This window comes from Populus nigra, chromosome 7 (genome assembly GCF_951802175.1).
Source record: "Populus nigra chromosome 7, ddPopNigr1.1, whole genome shotgun sequence".
NCBI lineage: Eukaryota > Viridiplantae > Streptophyta > Magnoliopsida > Malpighiales > Salicaceae > Populus > Populus nigra.
In genome coordinates, this window is record NC_084858.1 from 16,827,780 (window position 1) to 16,851,804 (window position 24,025).

Sequence of the window (24,025 nt, forward strand, 5' to 3'; positions counted from 1 at the left end):
CTGCTGCTGCTAAATTACAAGCTTAGAAAGTGATATACGAGTCTTGCATTGTTGACTGGACTTGCTGTCCTAACGCGTGATTGAAAGGAACAGAACACCAGTAGATCTTTCATCTTGACCATAAAGATTTGGAAATCAAGATGATGTACCTACGCTGGCTAGAGTTGTTTCTACGAAAGCGGAATCGTGGCTTCTGTTTTATACACAAATCTCTCGAGGGACCGGGTTAATAACCATGGGAGAGATTAGAAAACAAGCATTCGGTTTTTATTAAAATTTTAAATTCTTTTTATATATTTTTAAGTAATTGTTTTTAAAAAAATCAATAACCAGCTGAGCTGCTGTTGCTTCTTCTACTTTTTGAGTTGAAAAACATCATTTTATTTGCTTTTCTATATATATATATATATATATATATATATATATATATAAACAAAAACCAAGTTGAAAGAGAGAACATAGCTTATTTGATAGATATATCTCAACCATACATGTAATACATACACATTGATGATCAAGTTATGTACTCGCTTGACTCTCATGAAGTCAATATTTAGTTATAATTTTGATATGAATGATTATGGTATTGGGGAGATGAGTTTGTTTTTAATATAATAAAGTTAATTTAAAAATATCACCAAAGTATGAAAAATAATTTTATAAGATGATTTTAAAAAAATTTAAACTATTTATCGATTTATTCCTTAGGATCATAAATCATAGCTAGTTTATACGAGTGAGAGTTTTTTCAGAAAGAAAAGTGAAGGGAAAAAAAGGGGTAAATCTAAAAAATACCACCCAATTATATATGTAGTATCAATGTTACTAAGAAATGATTTTTAATATCAATTTTACCCTCAAACTTTTAGAAATTCTTTGATTAAAAACTTTCATCTATTTTTTTAAAAAAATTGTGTATATTTTTATCCAGAATATGCTAAATTGTTTCGTAAAAAATAACTTCATTTAAAAAAAAAAAAAACCATCAGAAAGTACAATGATTGTAAACGAAGTCGTTTTCAACGCGGGAAACACCGAAGTGCCTTCCTTCAATGGTCCTACAATCTTGCCTTTACTAACCATAAAAACACCACTGAGAACCCTTTCACCTCATCACCAAGTTTTTCTTATTTAGCTTCTCCTCTGGCCTTACTTCTTCACCGCAGACCCTTTCATTTACTGTCTTTGATCTGAAATCTTTCTTTGATCAAGTCTCTCCAAGCTACAGATATGAAGGTGAGGATCAGCTCTCTCTTTATATATCTTCTGTATGATGACATGCATGCATGCGTGAAATTAAGAATCATGAGTAAAGATCCCTTTCTTTTTTTCTTCTTCTTCTTTGAGGTCGATCATTAACTTATTTTGATGAAAAACTTGCTTCTTCTCCATAATTCCGAGAGTTTCGTTAGCTTAAATTTGATTGTTTTAGCCATTATTGTTTCTATGAGATAATTCTTGGCCCATTAAACCTTGACAGGGACGTCATATCATCTTTATCTTTGATTAAAGTGATGTTTAGTGCATTAATCCTTGATGGGGTCATGTTATAATTATCTTTAATTAATAGTGATGTTTGGTGATCACTGTTTCTTGATTATCTTTGTATTTATTTATAACAAAACATGATTTTGTTTTGTTACAGAAAGCTGTGTTGAAATTGGATTTGCATGACGAGAAAGCCAAGACAAAAGCCATGAAGAAAGTCTCTAGTCTTTCAGGTATTTATTTTTATTTTTTTGAAGAATTTGTGATTAATTTTCTCAAGAAAAAATAATAATTGAGCGGTTTGATTTCTAATGCAAAACCTGCAGGGGTGGATTCAATATCCATGGACATGAAGGACAAGAAGTTGACAGTGATTGGGGACGTTGATCCAGTACACATAGTGAGCAAACTGAGAAAGCTTTGTAACACAGAAATAATTACAGTAGGACCAGCAAAAGAGCCAGAGAAGAAGAAGGAAGAACCCAAGAAAGAAGAGCCAAAGAAGCAACAAGATCCGAAGAAGAAAGAACAAGATGCTGTGGACGAGCTGATCAAGGCTTACAAGGCCTATAATCCTCATATGACTACATATTATCATGTTAGAAGTGTTGAGGATGATCCAAATGCCTGTGTAATTTCTTAATTAGATGTTAATTAATAAATATTAGTAAGAGATGAAATAAGTGAAAAATAAATTTTTATATATATGTTGTGATATATTTTGGAAAATTTGGGTGTTAAATATTAATTAGAAATAGACTACAGCACAAGTTGGTAGTGGGGTTGCTTTATATTTAATGAATTGTGGGTCTTATTTTGGAATTACTACATAAAATCTTGGTGCTGATTTTTCATTAACTATTTAATATTTTAATATATATAGGATATATATCATGTCAAATCTTAGGTTTGGCATTTGTTGACATTATTTTAGTATACAATTGCATGCTTGGTCGGTTGATCTTATAAATAGAATGAGTCAATTTGTTCGTGCTAAAATAAAATTGATCGAAGCACATATTTTTCAGTTTCTTTTATTTTTAAATTTCATTGCAAAACTATATTAAAAATATATATTTTTTAATTAATATTTATTTTTCATAACCCAAGATTCAGGCGGAGTCGACCCCAATTATGTTCTTGATAGACAGATTCTACCGTGTGAAAATCAATTTAACAGCTGAATAAAAAGGATAAAACAAAAAAAACAAAAAGACTTGCATCACTATAGCGTAAAGATGGCCAAGCTAGCCAGTCATTATTTTGTCAGGGCAGTGGTCTTCATTAGTTATCCTCCCGCAGCAAAGTTGATGGCTAGAGTAAAAGGTACGTAGGTGCTTCATTTTCAATGCCCAGAAAGGCTATATTTAGATCATTTTATACATTAATTAAAATGATTTTTTTAATGAATTTAAGCATTCATCCTTATCACTGATTTAGTATATTAAATGGAATAGATTTTATAATATATTGATTCAAGAATTCCACCTTAAAAGATTAAAAAGAAAGATCGAAAAGCGTCGACAAAGAATCATCTCCGGCCACAAAAGTCTCCCTAAAAAATATTTAGATTATTCTCAGACAAAGAAAATCTCGTAATCGCTTAATTTGTCCTGCATCAACCATCGTGCATCGACTACCCAGGAGATTTAGCAATGTCGTCTCCTTCAAGCAATTTAAATCCATTTTTTTAAAGTTTTACTTTTTGGGTCTGGACCATTTTTGCAAGGTCACGCCAGCAAAACCATCGAGGTTCGAACTGGGTGGAGGCTAAACTTGCTTCAGCCGTCATGCATGCATGTCGTCCATCAGAGGAGACGCTGTTAGAGAAGGATGCCGTCGTACGTAATCTGATAGACATTTACCAAGGGATGGACCATTTGAAGGTTAACACTTGTGATGGATTAAAAATATCACAGGCTCTTCTGTACAGAGGAGGTTTATTCTCTAGCAAGCTAAACACGACCCTTCCACTTGATGATAGAAGGGTCTTAATCAAAATGGGAAAAAATGTTGCTCAATGTCATCATTCATGAGGTCATGTGCACAGCAGCCCTTCAACTAATTAATCCTATATAAAAAAAATTGTTTATTTGTTGCTGAGTAGTTTTTTTTAAATTAAATTTTTTTAAAAATAAATTATTAGAAAATGAATTATTTTTTAATGCTTGATAGTATTATGAAAAATAAATTGAAAAATATTTTCCAGTATTTGATCAGCTTAAGAAAAATAAGCTGGAAAATAAATTGTTAATATTTTTTTAACTTTATTAAAATAATGAATAACAAAATCTAACAAATTAAAAAGTTGAATGAGAATAAAATTAAAAAAAATATATAATTTTATAAATTATCTCAAATAAAATAAATAACAATCAAAATAATAGAGATCAAATCTAACATATAGAAAAGTTGAAAGGTGATGAAATTTAAAAAAAATATAATTTCATAAATTATTTCAAATAAAATAAATAACAATTAAAAGAATTAGGACCAAATCTAATAGATAAAAAATTTCAATTAAGAAAATGATAAAAGAGAAGCAAATAACAATCATAAAAATAAGGACCAAAATTGATATAAAATCAAATTAAATCAAATTCTAAGGGATGAAATTAAAAAAAAAATATTCAAAACAAAATATATAACAATGAAAAGTTTAAGGACCAAATTTGATATAATCAGCAAATAACATGATATTTTTAAAATTTTCACAACTTCTAGAAAGTGTTTTCCGTTCAAAATAAAAAGAAAACACTCTTTTGAAAACCAAGTCAAATTTTTCTTTAACTGTAAAGTGTTTTTGGTTAACCCAACTTTCTTAATGATAAACAAACACAAGAAAGTTTGGAAAGTAATTTTTAAAAAATCACTTTTCATGAAACAAACAAACTTGAAAATCATTATGATCTCCATTTAGTCCCTTATTTGTTTTTCATTCCTTTCCTTTTTTAATTTCATCTTGGTTATTTTTTTAAGTTTATCATCAGATTTTTTTTAATAATCATTTAGGTTGTTTTTGAATTGATCAAGTTAATTGAATCATGTTAGGGTAACCCCTTTTTTTTCTTGTTAATTTCATCCTTTATTTTTCTTTATATCATCCTCGAAATTTTTTTATCAATCGATTTGGTTGTCTTTCAACCAACCAAGTTGATAGGGTCATGTCGGGTTAATTTTCACACGATTTAATTTTAAACTTGGACTAGATAAAAAGTTGGGTCGAGAGGTTTTTTATGTCAATTTCATCATTTTTTTCTTAATATCATCTTCAAACCTTTTTTAATAAGTTGTTCCGGATATTTTTAGACTAGTCAAGTTGACTGAATCACATTAAAGTAATTTTCATATAGTTTAATTTTAAATCAAGCTAATTAAATTAAAAAGTTTCAAGAATAAACTGTTATGTTGAATTTGACAAAAAAAAAACAGATATTTTTTACTGTTTAAATTTTTTTTAAATTTTTTAAAAAATAATCCCAGGTACCGCAAACAAATTAAAATATTCAATGAAATCCGGTTATTGTTGAGGATGAGATATTTGAGAGGCATCAAATAAAACCCACTTTGAGGACGTAATATATGGCCAAGAACATGCAGGATTTTTGACCAGTTAAGTATCTTCATGCTTATAAAAAAAAAATAAAAAGAAATAAACATCTTTATCAATAATAAATATTTTATACACTTGTCCATTCATGTCATGATTCCATTAGTTTATGTTTTGATTTTGGTGGCATTCGTAGATGTAACGATATGATGGAACATGCTGCTTTTTGACTGCTTTTTTAGCTGCCTTTTCTTCCAACAATTAAAGCTAGTTTTGGAATTAGGCAATACCGCGATAAGTGTATATTGGCGTGAAGAAGTCTCTCTCTTTTCATGTTTATCTATCAAATGAATCTCAAATAAGTGTTTTTAATTTATCAAAACACTAATTAGCTTGAAAGAAAAATATTTTAAAAAAGTAATCGCAATTATATTTTTAAATAAATTTTTAATATAGTGCTTTAATACACACATGGACACACAAGGTAAGCTCTACTTATTATAAATTCACTTTCATAAATTTTTAATTTTACCACAAAATTGTTTTAGGAGCTATAATGTCTTATACAATAAATTCAGCATTAGATTACTATTACAAAAAAAAATAGAGACAAATTACTTTCTTGAAATCAAAAAATAATAGAGACAATGAAGACAAATATTACGTATCTCTCGGTATTTAATATTTTTAAAGTATAAAAATTCAAAATAAAATTATCTTAGAAAATATATTTATTTCTTCTGTATATATTTTCAATCAAACAATATTCTATCTCTTTTGAGTTTGTTATTTTTATTCTAATACACTAACCAAAACACTTTATAAATTTTGAACATGATAGTAATTGAATTATAATTCCGTTGTAACCATATATTTGCAATTAGCTCCATGGGAGAAAGAAAACCAACATCGAGAAGCTAGAACACCAACTATCTGGCTAGTAAAAGCATTACTAATCCATGCCCTCCCATATTAGGAAGGAAAAAAAATAATGAAGGAGAGAAAAACACGTGCGAGGCTCGTGATCTTATCCTTTCTCAGTCCCAAGATTTCTTGCCTTCATCTTCTTCTTTCCACATCTCAACCCAATTCTTCTGGACTTTCTATTAGTAGTTATGATTCTGTTTTTTTTATTAAGTGCACCGATACATGTCTTATCATTTTATTTTTATATGTTGATGACATGATTATTACTGGTGATGACATTGATGATATTTTAGTTTTGAAGATAGAGTTAGCTAGATGATTTGAAATAAAGGATTTGGGTTATCTTTGATATTTCCTGGGTATTGAGGTAGCATACTCACCTAGAGGTTACCTTCTTTTTCGGTTGAAATATGTTGCAGATATTCTTAAGCGGGCTAGACTTACTAATAATAAGACTGTAGATACTCCTATTGAGGTTAACACAATGTACCCTTCTTCTGATGGTTTTCTTTTGATAGAATCTATTTTATACCGTACTATTGTTGGGAGCTTGGTATATCTCACCATTACTCGTCCAAATATTGCATATGTTGTTCATGTTGTTAGTCAGTTTGTTGCTTCTCCTACTACTGTTCACTAGGCAACTGTTCTTCGTATTTTGCGATATCTTCAGGGTACAGTTTTTCAGAGTCTTTTACTTTCATCCACCTTTTTCTTGGAGGTCCATGCATACTCTGATGCTAATCATGATAGCGATCCCACAGATCGCACGTCTATTACCGGGTTCTATATCTTTTTAGATAATTCTCTTATTTCTTGGAAGAGCAAGAAACAATCTATTGTTTCTCAATTATCCACCGAAACAGAATATCATGCCATGACATCTACTACCAAAGAGATTGTTTGGTTACGTTGGTTACTTGCTGATATGAGAGTTTCATTTTCTTATCCTACTTCTATGTATTGTAACAACCAGAATTCTATTTAGATTGATCACAACTCGATTTTTCATAAGCGAACTAAGCATATTGAGATCGATTGTCATGTTACTCATCATCATCTCAAACATGACACCATTACTTTGCCTTTTGTTTCTTCTTCCTTGCAAATTGCAGATTTCTTTACCAAGACGTATTCCATTTCTCGTTTTTATTTTCTAGTTAACAAACTCTCGATGTTTGTAGTTGTCGTATCGTAAGTTTGAGGGGAGATGTTAAATAATATTTATTTAGTCTTATTTATTAAGGGTAGAATAATATTTTTAGTTTAACCTATATATAATTTCTTTGTATTTAGGTTAACACTAAATACTCATAATAAATAGATTATCGAGAATTTTAGCTTTCTTTTTGTGTTTGATCTTAATTACTTTCACATATATGATGTTTTTCTCTGTATTTAATATTTTAAAAGTATAATAATTCAAAATAAAATTATCTTAGAAAAAATATTGATTTCTTCTGTATATCTTTTCAATCGAACAATATTCTATCTCTTTTGAGTTTGTTATTTTTATTCTAATACACTAACCAAAACACTTTATAAATTTTGAACATGATGGTAATTGAATTATAATTTCGTTGTAACCATATATTTGCAATTAGCTCCATAAAAGAGAGAAAAACAACATCGAGAAACTAGAACACCAACTATCTGGCTAGCAAAAGCATTACGAATCCATGCCCTCCCATATTAGGAAGAACAAAAAAATAATGAAAGGAGAGAAAAGCACGTGCGAGGCTCGTGATCTTATCCTTTCTCAGTCCCAAGATTTCTTGCCCTCATCTTCTTCTTTCCACATCTCAACCCAATTCTTCTGGACTTGTTCAAACCCAAGAAATGATCCCTTTTCGTTTGGATCCATGCTAGTAGATAAAGCCCCATAAGCAATCCCACAAACAGAAGCTCCTAACGTAAGAAAAAGTGTCAAAAACATGAACCATTTTGGCACATTCCATATATGCTGCTCCATGACCAAACCTATCACGTTCATTGATGCAAAGGCAAGTGCCATAGGTGCCCCAACGGATACCAAGACTCTCTTTATGATTCTATAAAGCACCTCTTCTGGGATTTCTTCGTCGTCATTGTTGTTGGTGTTTTTGGAGGTTTTCTTAATGCTACTTTCTTGTATGGAAGGTGGGGCGCTACCAAAACCTTTAGCACTTGCTTGCACTTTCCATGTTGCAGGTGGGTTGTTTAGGGTTTTTTGTATGCTTGTTGGGAGGATATAAGGAGCCATTGGCTTCCATGGTGAAGAGTTTGCAAGATAGAGGGGTGATTTTTGTGAACAAACTAGAGTATTCATGGTTTCTCAATTAAGCTATACCTTCTCTCATGATGCTAGCCTTATGCTATGTGTTCCATGTATCTTATCCAAAAATAAATGGATGGAAGTGCCTTGGTTCCAACTTCCATAGATATTTCTTTGTTTATATATCTTGTGATGATATTTTGAGTAAAATTCTTGAGGTCCCATCCTGCACAAATGGACAAATTTGTTCCTTTCTGAAGAATTTACTCCCGTATAGCTAACCGACGATGATTTATTTTAAAGTGTGATAACTACTACTACTCTTGAGGATGAAACTATCTCAAGTTCAAGCTGAGTTTTGAGGTCACACACTTCTGATTGATACAGTTCAAGCTGTATTATTTATTTGGTGGATAAAGTCGTGAATAAAAACATGGGACTTGAGAGGAGCCTAGGAATCAAGAGGTGAAAAATGAAAATCGTTGTAGTAATATCATCATAATATAGATTCAATCAGAGAGAAAAAGGAAAGAAATTAAAGGTTGATATAGAAACAAAGAAACAGGCTAGCCACATCTGCTTTTATAATGTCAAAAAGACCACTCACAAACCGCAATTCAGTTCTTTAATTAACTTACACAGAGCTAATGGCAGGATATGAGCCAAGACGCCAGATGCAGACGTCCAAGGATATCTGCCCATAAGTACCAAGGAAATCATTTGGTACTAGAAGGCACCCCAGCGATGGAGGGTCATCAACTCTGGTTTGGACATTTCTTGTGGAAGATTGGAATCTGATATTGCTTCCCTCTGCTCTTGTCATAAGTTCGTAAAAGTATCCTGGCTTTGATGAAGAAAGCCCCATACAACTAACAGTGATCACATGTCCAAGAGTATCCGATCTATTATTCAGAATGAATAAAACACCTTCTTTATCTTCTTGAAGAATACAGAATTTGTCATTGACAGTAATGAAAAGAGGGAAGCTGGTATTGAATTGGAAACTTGTCAACTTGCCTAAATGTTTATGTCTACAGTGTAGGTACAAATGCTTAGATGAGCCCTGGAAGTTGCAACCCAACAGGGGGCATGTGCACAGCGCATGGCTACAACACTTGTCATGTTCGTATTTCTTACTGAAACAAATGTTTTCTCTGCATCCATACCTCCAATTGGAGCATTGTACTTTCAGCGATTCAAGAACCTTCTCAATGGCACGACAACGGTTATCACCAATGGGCATAGTGCAAGAAGGACACTCATGTTGGAGTTTTTTGCTGCATGAAGAACAAGCTACATGTCCATTCTCACACTAAATTTCCAGCAAGAACACAGAAAATAAATCAAGAAAAATTCTTCTCACGAGACAGAATATCATAAATGTCATATAATAGCTCACATAGAAACTAAAACATTGAATCAATGCAAGAAAAATAGAACTAATTTTTATCATCTACTGATACAGATCTCTATTGAGGAAATCAATGTTATTTCTGAGTGATCGACTTTTCAACGTTTCATTTTCTTGAAAGATCCATGCATCCACATTTTTTTTTAAAGAGTGCTTTAAGAGAAATTATGAAATTTTAATAAACACATGTTGTTCATAACTGGAGGATAAAAAATGTTCTAAAGTATGATGAAAACCTCTCTAATCCCCATGACATCTTTGACAGCTTTCTATATAATCATAACCTGAATGCAATTTTTTTGGCAGATAAGAATGATTGTCTTATTCCTAAGAGTTCAAACTTCAACTTCTCTTTGACAATATTACTCACAACTTCAAACTTCATAATCCTACAAGAACATCAAGACAATAGATCTCTAACCATCAATTTAAATCTCTCTCCGCACCACATCTGGAAAGTTGCCTTTGAAGCACAACCACCATTTCCCAAGAAGTACCTGGTTCAATTGTTAAATTTCCAGCTCCTAAACCTCAATCATGCAAGGCAGTATGAACTTCATCCCAATCAAACAAGTGAAACTTCAGTCCATTACATTAACTAGACCACATAAAAGAAAAACATTCCAACTTCCATAGCCACTTCACCACACAAACTGGAAATTCTTACAAGACCAGATATCAACTTCCTATTCATTAACATCCAATGTCTATCTTCTTAGCTACCAAAAGATGTCAAATGATAACAGCCTTCGACTCTTATTTCAAAACTAATGAAAGCATAGCTCTGATATATACACAAAACAACTATATAAACAGAATAGAAAAGTTCAATTTCAAGAAAACAAGCTAAAAAAGAGGTCAAAATCCTTTCTCGCACGCCAAATAATCCCAAGAACAAATAATCAAAACCCAGATACAAAATCAAGAAACTCAAAGTATCTAACCATAATCTGACTAAAAAAGCCAAATCTAAACATCAAATCTTAACCTAATAAGCCAACAATCCCTTACCATATTCAACATGCGCGCGCGTAAATAAACCATCATTATAAGCGAGGACATGACATGCAAGAGGAAAAAAACAGAAACAAGAAACAAATACCTGAAAAACAGGAATGGTCAAGGTTTCACAGCAGGTGGGACAATCAAGAACTTCTGGGTCTGATAAAGCTACAAAAATAGCTCCATTTCTGCTGGGCCTCACAAGGGTAGGTTCTAGAAAGATTGGATTCTCATATAATCTGGGTTGTAGTAGTTGTAGTCCCACAGTTTCCATCTGATTATTTTGTTGTTGTGGTGGTCGTGGTGGTGGTCTCACTATTTCTTCCACCTCCTCCTCATCTTCTTCTTCACTTTCATCACTTGTGTCTTCATCATCATCATCTTCTTCTTCTTCATCAGAATCTTCTTCCTCACGAGCAATTTCTTCCATAGGAAATTCAGGAGGAGGAGGAGAGGAGGGAGAAGAGGGTCTTTGTCTTTTCGGCCTTGGATAGCTTGAATCTTCTCCATCTTCAAGTAAGAATTTTCTCATCTCTTTTTCTCTCTCTAAGCAAAATTAGATTTTTTTTAAATTTTTTTTTTACCGAAGTGAAACCTTATTATCAGTAAACAACAACACCTTATTATCAGTAAACAACAGCCTGTTAATTCTGAAAATACTATTTTCCCTTCAAGTTTTCACAAAAATTACAAACATGCCCAATATATAAAAATCCATCTTTAAGGCATTTTTTCCACTTAAGCAGCCAACAAGAACTTGCAAGTGAAGTTCTCTCTTCTATCTATTTATTATTTATTAGTTTCTCTTCATCAATTTTTAGCTTTACAGCCAGCAATATCAATGGCGTACCTGCATGCTTTGACTACAATAAATTGCTTGTTTTGCGTTTTACTAAGGTTATGGTTGATGAATTATTTACTTCTATGGGATCTAAGTACTTTCCAAGTAAAAAAAACAAAATTGAAATCCATGACCAAGATTGAGTTTTTTTCCTTTTTAAGATAAACCCAGTTCAAAAATTTTGGATTTTCTTATTTTTAGTTACATGGGCAAAGAAAGATCTGAGATATGAGGGGTTTTGTTCTATATTTTAAGTGATAGTATCGGTTATTGGGATTTGCGATGAATTGTTACTGTAGCTAGTTGAAAACAACGGTCATGAGGAGAACTACTAGATAGTATGGTTCTTCTTATAGGAGTTTTGAAGCTGCTCAATGTGCTTGAAAATGGACGTCCTCCATATTTGTTTGTGGCTTTTCGTTCTTGTATGTGAATGGCCCTTGATTCAATAAAGCATATGCAATGTTGATTTAATGTGCAAATGAAAAGATAAAAAGACAAGGAGAATATGCTTCGCTGAAGACATTTTGAGATACAATATCCTAAAGTGAGTGTGGTATTGATGACTTAACAGCATTGTCTGTCTTTTGGCTGATGCATAAACATTGATAGATGGGTGAACTTGGGAAGTATGGCTCTGTAACCGAGTCAACAGCAGGTGGTGGGCGTCGACCTGCCCTTTCGAAGCACTTTCTAGTGTGCGCTTTAGTTTTCGAATGTGTAGTTCAGCGTCACGAGTCTACAAGTCTTTCGTGTTTCAGTGCTCGCCTTCATAATCTTCAGTAGGGGCCGTCTAGTCTTTTGATTAGAGTAGGGGTCGCGAGACAGCAGAGCTCCCTTCCATAGTCGCGAGTCTGTTTATAGTCGCGACTGTTATCATAGTCAACAAGGTCACCACTTCCAGGAAAAAACCCCCCCACACTGACTTGACGAGGAATCCATTCTCGCGGATCCCTGGTGACCTGAGTGTCATCAACTTACAAGCCATATGAATTTACCTTGAAACTCACCGTTGTTGTGTTGATTGGCCCATAACCTAGTTAAATTTATGTTCGGATTTTTTTTATTCTTCTTTTGTGATTCTTTCATTTCAAGGGTGGATTGCTGCACGCAGAATGGGTAATTCTTTGTTGATTTAATGCCAAATCACCTTTTGCATGGTGCCTAAATTGTGCTGCTTTTCACAATTGAAGGGAGATGCTGTCCATTGGCTTCCTTCAGGTTTTAAGCAGATAATTTCCTTCATAGTGCTTCCTGAGTTTGTTCTTTTCGTTAATTGTTTGTAATAGAAAATTTGAGGCCTTACATTCTGCTCTAGTTGATGGAAATAACCAAGTAATTGGAAGGCTTGTTCATTTGTCTTCTGACAATTGACACTTTTGAATCAGGGAACTCTTTTGCTGGTCAGTGGATGCTCTCCAATTAGCTGTGACAAACTTCTCTGCAGACAAGCATGTCTGGTGGTTAGATCATGTCTCTTTTTTCCTCAACCTCGAATATCATTTCGTTCTGTTTGCTTAACTTGTTTAATTCTTGTCATAGGATCCAAGCTCCCATCAAAATCACGGCAAGCTCTTTGTAATTACAATAAGATCAGACTCTTAAGAGGATGATGTCTGATCGGAAACCTACCGCTGATGACGTTTTGGAAAAATCTTTCACGGTTTCTGATTGAGTTAACTTTGATGAAGAATAAAAGAACAGCTGAACCCTGCTAGACCTTTATTTTGCTGCCTGTTCCTTTCTATGCGGCAATGGATGGTTCTGCTACCACTGGAATGAGTAGCTAAACATTCTCTCTGTCAAAACAGCCTTAAAACAACATCAATAGGATTGTAGACTCATAACATTAGGATAGGTCATTTTGCTGCCTTCTCTTGGAATTGTTTGTTGATGTAATTTTGGCTTGGAGAAATGCCACCCATGGGCATGAATGGCCAAACATTGTCTACCAACAACTGTTACACTCATAGCAGGGTTTGGTTGTATTTTACGTCATTTGCCAGTGTAATGCACACACGGTCAATATTCACAGCTATTGGCAGAATCCCTGATATGCTCACTGCCATCTGTTTTTGTAATGTCTTGAAATTTCTTTCAGAAAGGGAAAGAATCTTGGCATTGCCTTCAAAATATGGGAATTCTTTATTTTTTCCAAAACAAAATGAAATAGCATACGAGTGAGTGGCTACTTGCCACTCTATTCTTTTCAAGAAAATAATGTTGAAGCCCAAGAACCCACTATTATCATCTTGTATCCTCTTACATTTCTAGAAATTGTCATATAGATAGGAGAGATTGAAAAGCTTTCAGGGGTAATGTTGCATGGTTTTCATTTTTATGGACTGAAATACATAACACAGGATTTAATTTTTATTCCTCTCTGTAAACAGCCCATAGATGGACAAATTACATTGACAAATTCCAGAAAATAATCAGTTAAATTCATGATCTATTAAACTTGGCTCAATCATGAATCTTAATTCATGATCTGAGTTACAAGTTAAATTCATTTAATTAAAATAATATTTTTTAAAAAATATATTTTGACTTGGTTAAAATTAATTTGCTTGATTAAACCGGTGACACCAAGTCAATTTTTATCCGATATTTTTGAAACCTTACTCCAAATGAGATCCTGGATCGATTGATTAAGCCCGGAAAGGTTTAATACCACTGGTTAAGTTAACAGTCCACTCTATGATAAATAAAAAATTCACGGTTTTCTTTGGTAAAACAAAGCGCATATTACTTAACGAAAGTCCTGGTCTTTTTCCTCTCAATTCTGATATCCCAAATTACCAACATCTCCCTCTCTTCCTCCCCAAACCTCCACAGCTCTCATTTCCATGGCGTCAACACCAAACACAGCCAATAACACCGCCACCGCCATTATAACATCACCTATATTCCTCACCAATGAATCTCTACACTCAATCCTCGCACACAATTCCTTAATTCAACACTTCCATACATCCCTCCCCACTACCTCTTCCACACTCCACACTCCAATCCGTCAAAGCTATGACCTTTCCCAATCATCCTCTCTCCTTTTGATGCCCTCTTGGTCGTCTACTCCCTCCCTTCCTTATATAGGTGTCAAGCTTGTCACCTACTTCCCTCAAAACTCCGCACTAAACTTGCCTGGAATTCATGCAAGCTATGTGCTTTTTAGCTCTACAACTGGCCAGACTTTGGCTTCAATGGATGGCACTGTTTTGACCCTTTATAGAACTTCTTGTGTATCTGGGCTAGCATCAAAAATATTGGCTAGGAATGATAGTAAAGTTCTTGTGATGGTTGGTGCTGGTGCTTTGGCACCCCATTTGATCAAGGCTCATCTTGCTGCAAGACCCAGTTTGCAAAAGGTGATAATTTGGAATAGAACAGTAAAGAAAGCTTCAGACTTGGCTGAGAAATTGAAGAAAGAATGCATTGAAAATGATGGGGTTTGTTTTGAAAGTAATGGGAATTTGGAGGAAATTATTGGATTGGGTGATATTGTGAGTTGTGCTACAAATGCTGATGCACCTTTGGTCAAGGGTGAGAAACTGAAGCAAGGAGCCCATTTGGATATGGTGGGTTCTTTCAAGGAGACAATGAGGGAATGTGATGATGAGGCAATAAGGAGAGGAAGAGTGTTTGTTGATAACGAGGCTGCTTTGGTGGAGGCAGGGGAACTTGTAGGTGCTTTTGAGAGGGGGGTGACTAAGAAAGAGGATGTGGGATTTTTGGTGGAGTTGATCAAAGGGGAGCAAGTTGGCAGAAAGAATTCTGAAGAGATCACCGTGTTCAAGTCTGTTGGTTCTGCAGTTGTGGATTTGCTTGCTGCACAATTGGTGTATGAGAGTTGCATCAAGAATAAGTAATGAGATTGAGTATATGAACTGTTAGTAGAAATAAAGCGATGGTCAATGCTTTAAAATCTAGAAAAAATGGATGGTAATGGATGCTATGTATGCTAATAAAATGAGGAATTCCCACTCGAAATCTTCTTTCTGCTTGCCATCTACACATGTTTTCTGTAATGATCTTTTTCCTCCTTGAATTCAATTTGTCTTTAGGAAGCTCTTGAAATGTTGCTTGAAATCTACAAGCTATTCACTTTTTGTTTGTAATGGATCTCAAGGACTCAATTTAGATCACAGTCTTAAAAAGGGACAGTTGAATACATGCTTTCACCAACTTGTCTTTGCATTCACCTCACAAAAGTTGCCTGCTTCTGACTAGTTCTATCAAAACAGCTGGGGAGTCAAGTATCAACATTGCAAAAAGGAGCTCGGAAAAAATGGATCTCTCAATGATAATTACTAGCTTGAAAAAAATGGTCAAGGATACAAACTACAAGAATTTTCTTTTAAGCAGCTTGGAAAACTGGATTTCTCGATGATCATTCTAGCATTGTTTTTATATGGCATTACTACAATTGAATAAATACTTATGAACACGAACTGCAGAAATGTTTTTAACAAATAGACAGACACGTTTGGTTCTCAACACCTAAGGATACAACAAACCATCCAGAAAAAACTGGATTCTGGCATTTGACAATGTTATTATGTTAGTGATCGTTCTGATGAGTTGGTTTCTTTTTCGGCAGCCTGCTTTGGATCCTTGGGAATAGTAAGTCATTCAGCTGTCTTTCAGCACTATATTCTGAAGTTGCCTGCAAAAACAATGGAGTTGGGAGAAAGAAGCATGTTATGAGTACGGGAAGGCCAATTTGAAGTAAGCCAAAAACAATTGCATCACTAAAAAACAAACTAATTGGTAAATGCAGCTGATCAACAGGTACTGATAATTGCTTACAGAAGCACATACCTGTGAATTGAATGCAAACCGCAGCGTTTGGATTTGTGTTCCAGAACAAACTCTCAAATCAAATCCATGGGAATCTACGTCAATAATTGCCGCCTCCTACAATATTATAAAACAAAACTAATTATTTATGAACTGCAAATAAGCTACAGCAAACTGGAGTAGTGTTTCATGCATGGTTATATTCAACAATGGGTTGCCTAGCAAAACATGCAAACAGAAGTGAGATAGGCATTAGTTCAACATAATATTATAAACTTGAAGTTAATTGAAAAGATTTCCTACACAGGGTGTAATTTTCACTATTAACTGATGAAGCAGATTTATGTGTGTTACCTCCACTTGAATACCCTTGCATCTCCAGCACAGAGATTTAAAGGCCTGTGTAATCTTTTCTCCACCAGCTTTCATTAGAGATATGATTCTGGCTGCTGAAAGTGCAATTGCATCAGGTTTTGCTTTCATAAAGTCTTCTACTTCGACCATAGTCTTTACAGAACAAGAGGAGAAGAATTAGTTTCTTGTGCATGTACAAGTTCCAACAGCATATTACTTGATCATTCATAGGGTGCGAAAATAGAAATAAAAAATGATAACTAAGAAAAATTGTCATTTCACCAACTCTGATTATCCAGCACTAATTGCTGCAAAATGTGGACATCGAACTTGTTGCAAAGGAAATAAAATGAAGCTCTCTGGGACTTTATTCAGAAGTAAGCAATGAATTTGTTCAGTAATCAAAATGTTCGTAACCAAGTTTGATTGACAACAGTTAATGGTAATACTGAAAGCAACAACAGAACAGGTGGAACTTTTATCAAAATATGATTGTAGAAGTGATGTTAATTGCAACAGGATACATGGACACATCTTGTGTAGTGAGTGACAAAACTTAACAATATCATTTTACTAAAGCTCACAACAGCGACTCCATTGTTTCAACAAGAATGAGGACAGAATCACAATGTGCAAGAGTCTCTGGAAAGTATTGCATATTCCATTATAAAAAGAAATTTATACGCAACCAATGAATGTTCAAATAAAGATAAGAAAATATGCTTATATACTTGGTGTCCATGAGCTGAAATCAGCTGAATTTTAATCATCTCCAGCTTGTAAAATGAAGTTCCACTTCTTGGGACCTTATCCTTCCCCGATTCCTCCGCCCACATTGAACTATCTTCAGATGATCCTGACTTGTGTTCATGACCATTTACCACACCAGATTCTTCTAGTTTGCCTTCTACACTTTTCCCAACCTTATTTATATCAGCATCACAAGACTGATTGCCAGACATGTGCCTCTGGATGTCAGAGTGTTCTTCCATGAAGGCAGGTCTAATAAGGCCCTGGATAGCTAGACCAGCAGGAGGCTGCTCCATCCAGTCTATAGGATCATCTGAAGCAACCTATGCAAAACAAATAAGAAATAACATAGAAATGCAAGAACTCAGCTAAGACTACAAACCATGGCCATTCCACAATTTCATAGTGATGACAATTAAAAAATACACTTTGCAAGTAGAAAGCAACCGTTGATGCATTTTTACACTGACAAAACAAATGGAATTTGCTTCTTCCTAAAAGTGCATTAGGTCAAAGATATGCAATGGACAAATACCTGAGCCAGCTTTTTGGCAAAATACATTGGATGAGAAGAACGCATCGTCTCTAATTTTGCCCAGTCTCCAAGTTCCTCGTCAGAATCATCTTCCTCGTCCGAATCATCAAGAACAGCCACCAAGTCCTACAGCCAAGACAGAGAAATGCACCCGGAAAAAAATTGTTCAAATACTTCTCCATTTTAAAGCTAAAACCCAACAGCAAGAATGGACAGAAAAGAAAGAGAAACCAAACCTCATCATAGTCATCATCATCCTCATCCTCATCACCCCCATCTTCGACATCACTATCTTCATCTTCAATTTCATCAACCCCAAAATCAATTTCAGATGTACCCAGTGACTCCATCTCACTGAGCATCTCCATGGCATCAAAACCTATAATGGCTTGCTGCATTTTGCATAAAAAATCATCAACTCAAGGGGCATTTGAGTTCCCCACTTTATCAAACATAGAAATCTGGCTAAGTGCTTATTAATTGCCCTTTTCTTTTCCCCTCTAATAGCATGTATTCTCTTCTGAGTTGTCTCTTAAAAAATTACAAGGCCAAATAGAATTTAAGAAAATACCACTTTGTTTCCAAAACCAAAAGAGAAGGTTTTCTACATCTGAACACCAACCTGGCTTGTCAATGCAATAAACAGACAGAATATTGCTAATATGCCACCCCTTGTCTCTTGAAAAGCTACAATGTCGTGCAATAAAAATAATACGCCACATTTTGTCCAAAAAAATAGGTCTCCTTCATAATCTTAGCATCGACTCAATATGATGTAATTCACAGGATATCCAACCAGAAAAGAAATTCCATACCACAAAATTATTTTCTGTAGTTAGTGCTTGCAAAACGTCCTCATCATTCTTCACTTGAAAGTATATATCTGCAAGGCATCAGAACAAATTAACACTTCAATATGCGACAGCACTTCTGCACCCAGATTAAAGTTGGCGTGCAAGACAGTGATGAATTTCAAGGGCTTGACTTACTCCCATGTTCGTCAGTCACATAAGGCAAGTCTGGCCAGATAATGTTTTCATGAAAATCATCATTTATCACACCAGTCAACATTAGTGTTGCTTTGCTTTTCGCCTGAAATAACACACTACAGGCAACATTAGCTCTGCAAACTGGCATAAAATAATAATTTACATGAAGATTTATCATACAATGAAAGTCCTAATGGCTTGAGTTTATGAGGGGCTCAATGCATTTCATCCACTCTGGATTGATAACAAATATATAGTGCTTTGCAAAAAAACCCATACATGATGTCTTTCTTTCCTTACTTTCCAACTCAATCTCCTAGTCTGCTGTTTGTTTAAGCAGGTGGTACTTGTCTTAGAAAGTAGCTTTGTATGAAGGATAATTGCTCGATGTAAGATGTAATTAAAGACGTTCAGAAGGGAATCAAGGTAATAACTTGCCCTAGTTAATCTTCTACGATTATTATGCCAGTGTCAAAGTAAACCTTCTTTGATGGCCAATGTTGAAAAGTTCATTTCAGCAGGGTCTAATTATCAGCATTATCACCATTGCTTCAGATCAAATATGAGACTACAAAATTTGCAGATTTTCTATTTTGAAATCAATATGCAACCATCATTTATATAGATTATAGAGGTTCAACAAAGAGCTCTAGCTTGATGGCATGAATATTGTGCATAGGTGAAAGGTCATATACTCGAGTGATGTTGTTATAATGCATAGTACTGACATGTGTTATGCTTGTATTATAGAAAAGCGCTAGGAGCAGCAGAAGTCATTCTTTGTTGAAGCGATGACTAGAAAATGTAATATGATACCTCAACGATAGTCCTAGATGTTTCTTGAGGTGTAAGCATAGCATCACTGCTTGTTTGTGATGTTGACACTGCAATATCCTCAAATGGATGGTATCGCATTTGACCATTCTGCTCTGAAGATTCCAAGTTTGAATCTAAATTCTCTGCAGACGCTTGAGTCTTACTCTTTAAATGACTGCTCCTTCTAAAGAAAGAACCACCATTTAACCCTTGAAATTTATTCCTGCAATAATATTGATAACTACTTGTCCTTAATATCTGCAACTACTTATACAATGTTGCAAAGCATTTGAAGAAATAAGAACAAAACAATGAACCATTAGCAAACAAAAATTAAAACATTTTCCATTTCCAGAGAAGCATATGTAAAGTCCTCGGTTTTCTGGTAAAAAATGGTAATGCAGGATTTAAGAGTTCCAATCTTCTGCCAAAATACGACAATTTGAGATCACATACAAACTGGAAGGAAGTTTGTGGTATATATTATTTCTAAAAACGAAAATCTTGTGTTCCTTTTAACATCCTTTACCTTTCAAGTTTAAATGTTAATACTTGAGAAATCACCTCTTTGTAGTACATTTTCTGATATGTAACTAAAACATAATGCTGAGCAAATTGTTTTATGATGTGAATGCCCAAAGCTAGCTCTAATCAACACTTGAAAGTACAGGCTCCACAAGTTGGAGTGCAGGTTTGAGTGACACTAGGCCCAAATAAAATCTACTCACTTTCAGAGCTGAGATCTCTACAATATATGAAGACCCTTGAGTTCATGCCTTGATTAAGACTAACTCATACGATCATAACCCCTCTAACCACTATAAACTGTCAACCAACCAATTCATGACCATAATTCACTCCTGAATTCCACCAAAAGGACAACAATTCTCACCTTCTATCACCATTTTATACGTACATAACCTCCATCAACACACCCACAGTCCCTTCACTGTATACCAGTTCCCCGTTGTAGCCTGCCAAAGATACTAACTTAAGCATAAAAAAGTCTCACTTTTGATTTCCTTTCTTTACGCAGATCCACGAATAAGCTAAGCTTAACCAATCCAGAACCAGGTTCATTACTTTCTTCTGTACCCCAAAACTCCCAATTTAACTTCAGATTAAGAACCAGAGGAGCTGAGAAAAAAACAGGTGCATTTCCACTAATCCTAAAAAACCCAATTTCATTATCTTGAAATGTAACAGAAAAAACTTTAACCTTGACAGTAGCCAGTGCAGCTAAGCATAGAATCGAGAACAAAAATACTACTCCACACAGATGGCAGAGAGCAGTATAATTTATTTGGCAAACACATTAAAAGCTCTAAAAATACAGAAAGAACAAAAGGGTATCTAAACCAACTGCCATACCATGAATCAGAGATTGCATTTCTATAAAAACTCTTGCTTTTACAGTACAAAATGGAACCAAAACTAAGAAATGAAGCTATTAGAGATAGCATGTCAAATGTCAATGATAATAACACACACTAGAGTGGCAAAAATGCAATTCATGTGGCTAGAATGTTCACATTTTAAGCTCTTAAAAAGCAGAAAGCTCTTAAATTTTGTTTTTAAGTCACCAAGAAATGGCAGAGCTGCTGCGTGGCAAGGAGGAGCAGAAATTTGCAGCAGGAGTGGGAAAGGGGGGGAATCGGACGGCTGTGGTGGTTTCAATCATCATTGCCATGGCCATCATCATTTCTTCTGTTTGCTCCCTGTTTTTTCTTTCAAGGTTAGGGAGCGTAGCTTAGCTTGGAAATATCAAATATCTGTGCAAGGAAGAGGTAGCTGCTTTTGAGGATGAGCATCTAGGTTGGGATTCTCTGCAAATGCTCATACACTTGCATTTCCTCTTATTGGACACATGTTACATCATTTAACTACTTTTGTGTTGTATATGCTTTAAAAGACAAAATCTTCCTTCTACTCTTTTTTATTATTATTTATCATTATCAAGCCAAATTTTATATATTAATACCCTTGTTAATTGCATTTCAGTGTTTACTGTGGTCTGTTTGACTAATGATGTTTTTTAAAATGTTTTTTTTATTTATAAATATATTAAAATAATTTATTATAATTTAAAATATATTTTTTATATTAATATATTAAAATAATCTAAAAATATAAAAAAATAATAATTTAAAACAAAAAAATAAATTAAAATTCAATAAAATTCCAGTACAGATATAGTCCCATCAAACAAGCACTTGGAGAGGTTATTCATACTTAAAAATTAAGGTACTCGTGGTAAAATCTTTTCTTGACATCTTTTCTTAAATGCAATTATATGAAACATAAATTATTATTTTTAAGATTAGTTCTTTTTGTTTGGATTTTAAATATATTATTTATATATTTATAATAAATATATTTAGTAGTAGTAGTAAAAATAATGATGATAATAATAGGAGTTGTTATAGTGTTGTGGTGTAGTTGTGGTGGTAATAATATTGTTGTTCCTCCTCCCCCTCCTCCTCCTACTACTATTATTAATAACAATAATAATAATAATAATAATAATAATAATAATAATATGGGAGAGAAGAAAAATAGTGATAATAATAAAAAATATTAATAATAATTGTTATAATGATAATGATAATAATAAATAATAATAACAACAATAATAATAGTGATGATGATTGTGGTATTGGTTGTTAAAATAGTAATAATATTAATAGAAATGATGTTATTATTACTAATAATGATAATATTAGAAATAATTATGATGGTAATAATAATAATTTTAATAATAATAGAAATAATTAGAAATAGTGATGATATTATTTATTAATAATAGTAGTTATAGTTATTTTGATCTTTATTTTTTAAATTTTTATTTTTTTTAAATCCTTTTGTATGATTATAATTTATTTTTCTTCAATTCCATCCTTTAATATCTTTTGTTAATTGAACTTCATAATTTTTCTGAATTGGATATTTCAAATTTAATTACTCGGGTCACGGGTTTAAAAAAATTAACATATTTTTTAAAAAATATCTTTTAATTTTTTTTAATTGGATTATTTCAATCACATAGTTTAAACTACGAGTTTGATGGGATGTCTGTGTTGGGCTAATATTTGTTATAAATGGTTTTTTATATTTATTTTATTTATTTATTTTAAATAGTAAAACCTCTTTTTTTTCAAAAAATTATCTACCCACAGCAAATCGCGGTTACGGAGGATATACAGTGTTAGATTCGGTGGTGTACTTTCACTGAGAAATAGCCCAAACGGATTGGCAAGGAACAAGACTTGTAATCCTGTCCCATCTTTTAATGACTTCAAATATGACGCTGATGATCGGTATCTTTTTCATTTGAAACCAACGTCGTATGGCACTAGCTAGATAGTAGCTCATAATATTTGATGTCTGGCCTACCTTGTTTATGTTAATGTGATCTCTCTTTCTCGCAGATATTTGCTGATATGGAGGAGCTTGGTCTCCGCCCTAGCGTTTCGATTGTCAACATGGTGGGAAGTGTCTTCCAGAGGTTGGGCATGACGGACAAAAATGAAAAATTAAAGAAAAAAACCACCAAAATGGGTTTACCGATACATCAGAGGGAAAGCGTGTTAGGATTCGAGCGAAGCCTGCCAATGAATTTGATGGTGTTAACAGTGTTGCAAGCGGGGAAGAGGAGACTTCCCGTGACGATGAAGTCGATGCCGTCAAAGATGTTGCAAATGAGGATGAGGAGGCATCCTGTGATGTGAAAGTAGTAGGCTCTAACTTTTTGCAGGCACGGATCTTCTCTGTGAGTCTCAAAATCAGGATTCACTACAGTGGGAGCATAATCAGCCTTTGGGTATAAGCAATTCCAGTTAGATTCGTTTGAACATCTGAAATTTGTGATTCTGAAAAACCAATCGAAGTGTTCCTCGAGCACTTTAGGGCCATAACCCAAGAAACATGTTCATGCCCGTAAAATAGCCATTCCTGGATGGTTGCATCTCAGAGGGCCTGACATATGCCATTGCATATGTTTCTTGAGGGGATCAATCAGAATGGCATCCATTAAACCCACTTTTATTTACGAAGTTACTGCAGGAACATGAACAACAGAGGTCATGATGGAGAAGATGAAAGTAGTTTGTTTAAACACAGCAAAACATAGAAGCAACTTCAAAATAGAATGGATTCTAGTGACATGTGTTCCAGTTGCATTCTATAGCATGTAAATTGCAAAGGAAAAGAAGTCCAAGAATAGAGACATTGATAGAATTGAAAATTTAAATAATATGATTAAAAAAATATAACAACAAAAAAGATTAAAAAAAAAAAAACTTGTATTAA

General features: G+C 33.8%; 5 protein-coding genes and 1 long non-coding RNA gene across 12 annotated transcripts; 3 read left to right on the forward strand and 3 right to left on the reverse strand.

Annotated features, from left to right (window-relative positions):
• The first annotated feature begins 1,076 nt into the window (after window positions 1–1,076).
• Window positions 1,077–2,191, forward strand: LOC133699013 (heavy metal-associated isoprenylated plant protein 39-like). Its single transcript, XM_062122134.1, has 3 exons — window positions 1,077–1,236; window positions 1,646–1,721; window positions 1,815–2,191. The coding sequence occupies exons 1-3, from the start codon at window positions 1,231–1,233 to the stop codon at window positions 2,129–2,131; spliced, it is 399 nt and encodes a 132-aa protein (XP_061978118.1). The 5' UTR covers window positions 1,077–1,230; the 3' UTR covers window positions 2,132–2,191.
• Window positions 2,192–7,529: 5,338 nt separating this feature from the next.
• LOC133699198 (uncharacterized protein PAM68-like) lies at window positions 7,530–8,346 on the reverse strand. Its single transcript, XM_062122354.1, has one exon. The coding sequence runs from the start codon at window positions 8,271–8,273 to the stop codon at window positions 7,725–7,727; it is 549 nt and encodes a 182-aa protein (XP_061978338.1). The 5' UTR covers window positions 8,274–8,346; the 3' UTR covers window positions 7,530–7,724.
• Window positions 8,347–8,767: 421 nt separating this feature from the next.
• LOC133699197 (E3 ubiquitin-protein ligase SINA-like 7) lies at window positions 8,768–11,235 on the reverse strand. The gene is made up of 2 exons (XM_062122353.1): window positions 10,733–11,235; window positions 8,768–9,531 (listed from the first exon to the last, which is right to left on the reverse strand). The coding sequence occupies exons 1-2, from the start codon at window positions 11,162–11,164 to the stop codon at window positions 8,854–8,856; spliced, it is 1,110 nt and encodes a 369-aa protein (XP_061978337.1). The 5' UTR covers window positions 11,165–11,235; the 3' UTR covers window positions 8,768–8,853.
• A 130-nt stretch (window positions 11,236–11,365) lies between these two features.
• On the forward strand, window positions 11,366–13,608 carry LOC133699199 (uncharacterized). The gene is made up of 3 exons (XR_009843246.1): window positions 11,366–12,694; window positions 12,862–12,936; window positions 13,016–13,608. It is a non-coding gene; the product is annotated as an uncharacterized LOC133699199 (long non-coding RNA).
• A 591-nt stretch (window positions 13,609–14,199) lies between these two features.
• LOC133699260 (protein SAR DEFICIENT 4) lies at window positions 14,200–15,540 on the forward strand. Its single transcript, XM_062122451.1, has one exon. It carries the CDS (start codon window positions 14,323–14,325, stop codon window positions 15,340–15,342), a length of 1,020 nt encoding a protein of 339 aa, XP_061978435.1. The 5' UTR covers window positions 14,200–14,322; the 3' UTR covers window positions 15,343–15,540.
• A 283-nt stretch (window positions 15,541–15,823) lies between these two features.
• LOC133699258 (uncharacterized protein At3g49140-like) lies at window positions 15,824–21,509 on the reverse strand. 7 transcript variants are annotated; one of them, XM_062122444.1, is made up of 10 exons: window positions 21,301–21,509; window positions 19,718–19,940; window positions 18,902–19,004; window positions 18,728–18,795; window positions 18,149–18,304; window positions 17,913–18,038; window positions 17,359–17,700; window positions 16,628–16,780; window positions 16,295–16,390; window positions 15,824–16,139 (listed from the first exon to the last, which is right to left on the reverse strand). In XM_062122444.1, the coding sequence occupies exons 1-10, from the start codon at window positions 21,417–21,419 to the stop codon at window positions 16,035–16,037; spliced, it is 1,491 nt and encodes a 496-aa protein (XP_061978428.1). In that variant the 5' UTR covers window positions 21,420–21,509; the 3' UTR covers window positions 15,824–16,034. The 7 variants fall into 7 exon arrangements, with proteins under 7 accessions (XP_061978428.1, XP_061978429.1, XP_061978431.1 ...); XM_062122445.1 differs by having other exon boundaries at window positions 21,250–21,507; XM_062122447.1 differs by having other exon boundaries at window positions 18,902–19,017; window positions 21,301–21,506.
• Window positions 21,510–24,025: the final 2,516 nt, after the last annotated feature.

Coding starts and splice junctions, on each gene's coding strand:
- LOC133699198 (XM_062122354.1), bottom strand. CDS start 8,273: ATGAATACTCTAGTTTGTTCACAAAAATCACCCCTCTATCTTGCAAAC.
- LOC133699197 (XM_062122353.1), bottom strand. CDS start 11,164: ATGAGAAAATTCTTACTTGAAGATGGAGAAGATTCAAGCTATCCAAGG. Junction 9,532..10,732: donor TGACCATTCCTGTTTTTCAG/GTATTTGTTTCT, acceptor CTGGAAATTTAG/TGTGAGAATGGACATGTAGC.
- LOC133699258 (XM_062122444.1), bottom strand. CDS start 21,419: ATGATGATGGCCATGGCAATGATGATTGAAACCACCACAGCCGTCCGA. Junction 17,701..17,912: donor TTGCCAAAAAGCTGGCTCAG/GTATTTGTCCAT, acceptor TGTTTTGCATAG/GTTGCTTCAGATGATCCTAT. Junction 16,781..17,358: donor TTTCAGCTCATGGACACCAA/GTATATAAGCAT, acceptor TGTTCTGTAAAG/ACTATGGTCGAAGTAGAAGA.
- LOC133699260 (XM_062122451.1), top strand. CDS start 14,323: ATGGCGTCAACACCAAACACAGCCAATAACACCGCCACCGCCATTATA.
- LOC133699013 (XM_062122134.1), top strand. Junction 1,722..1,814: donor GAAAGTCTCTAGTCTTTCAG/GTATTTATTTTT, acceptor CAAAACCTGCAG/GGGTGGATTCAATATCCATG.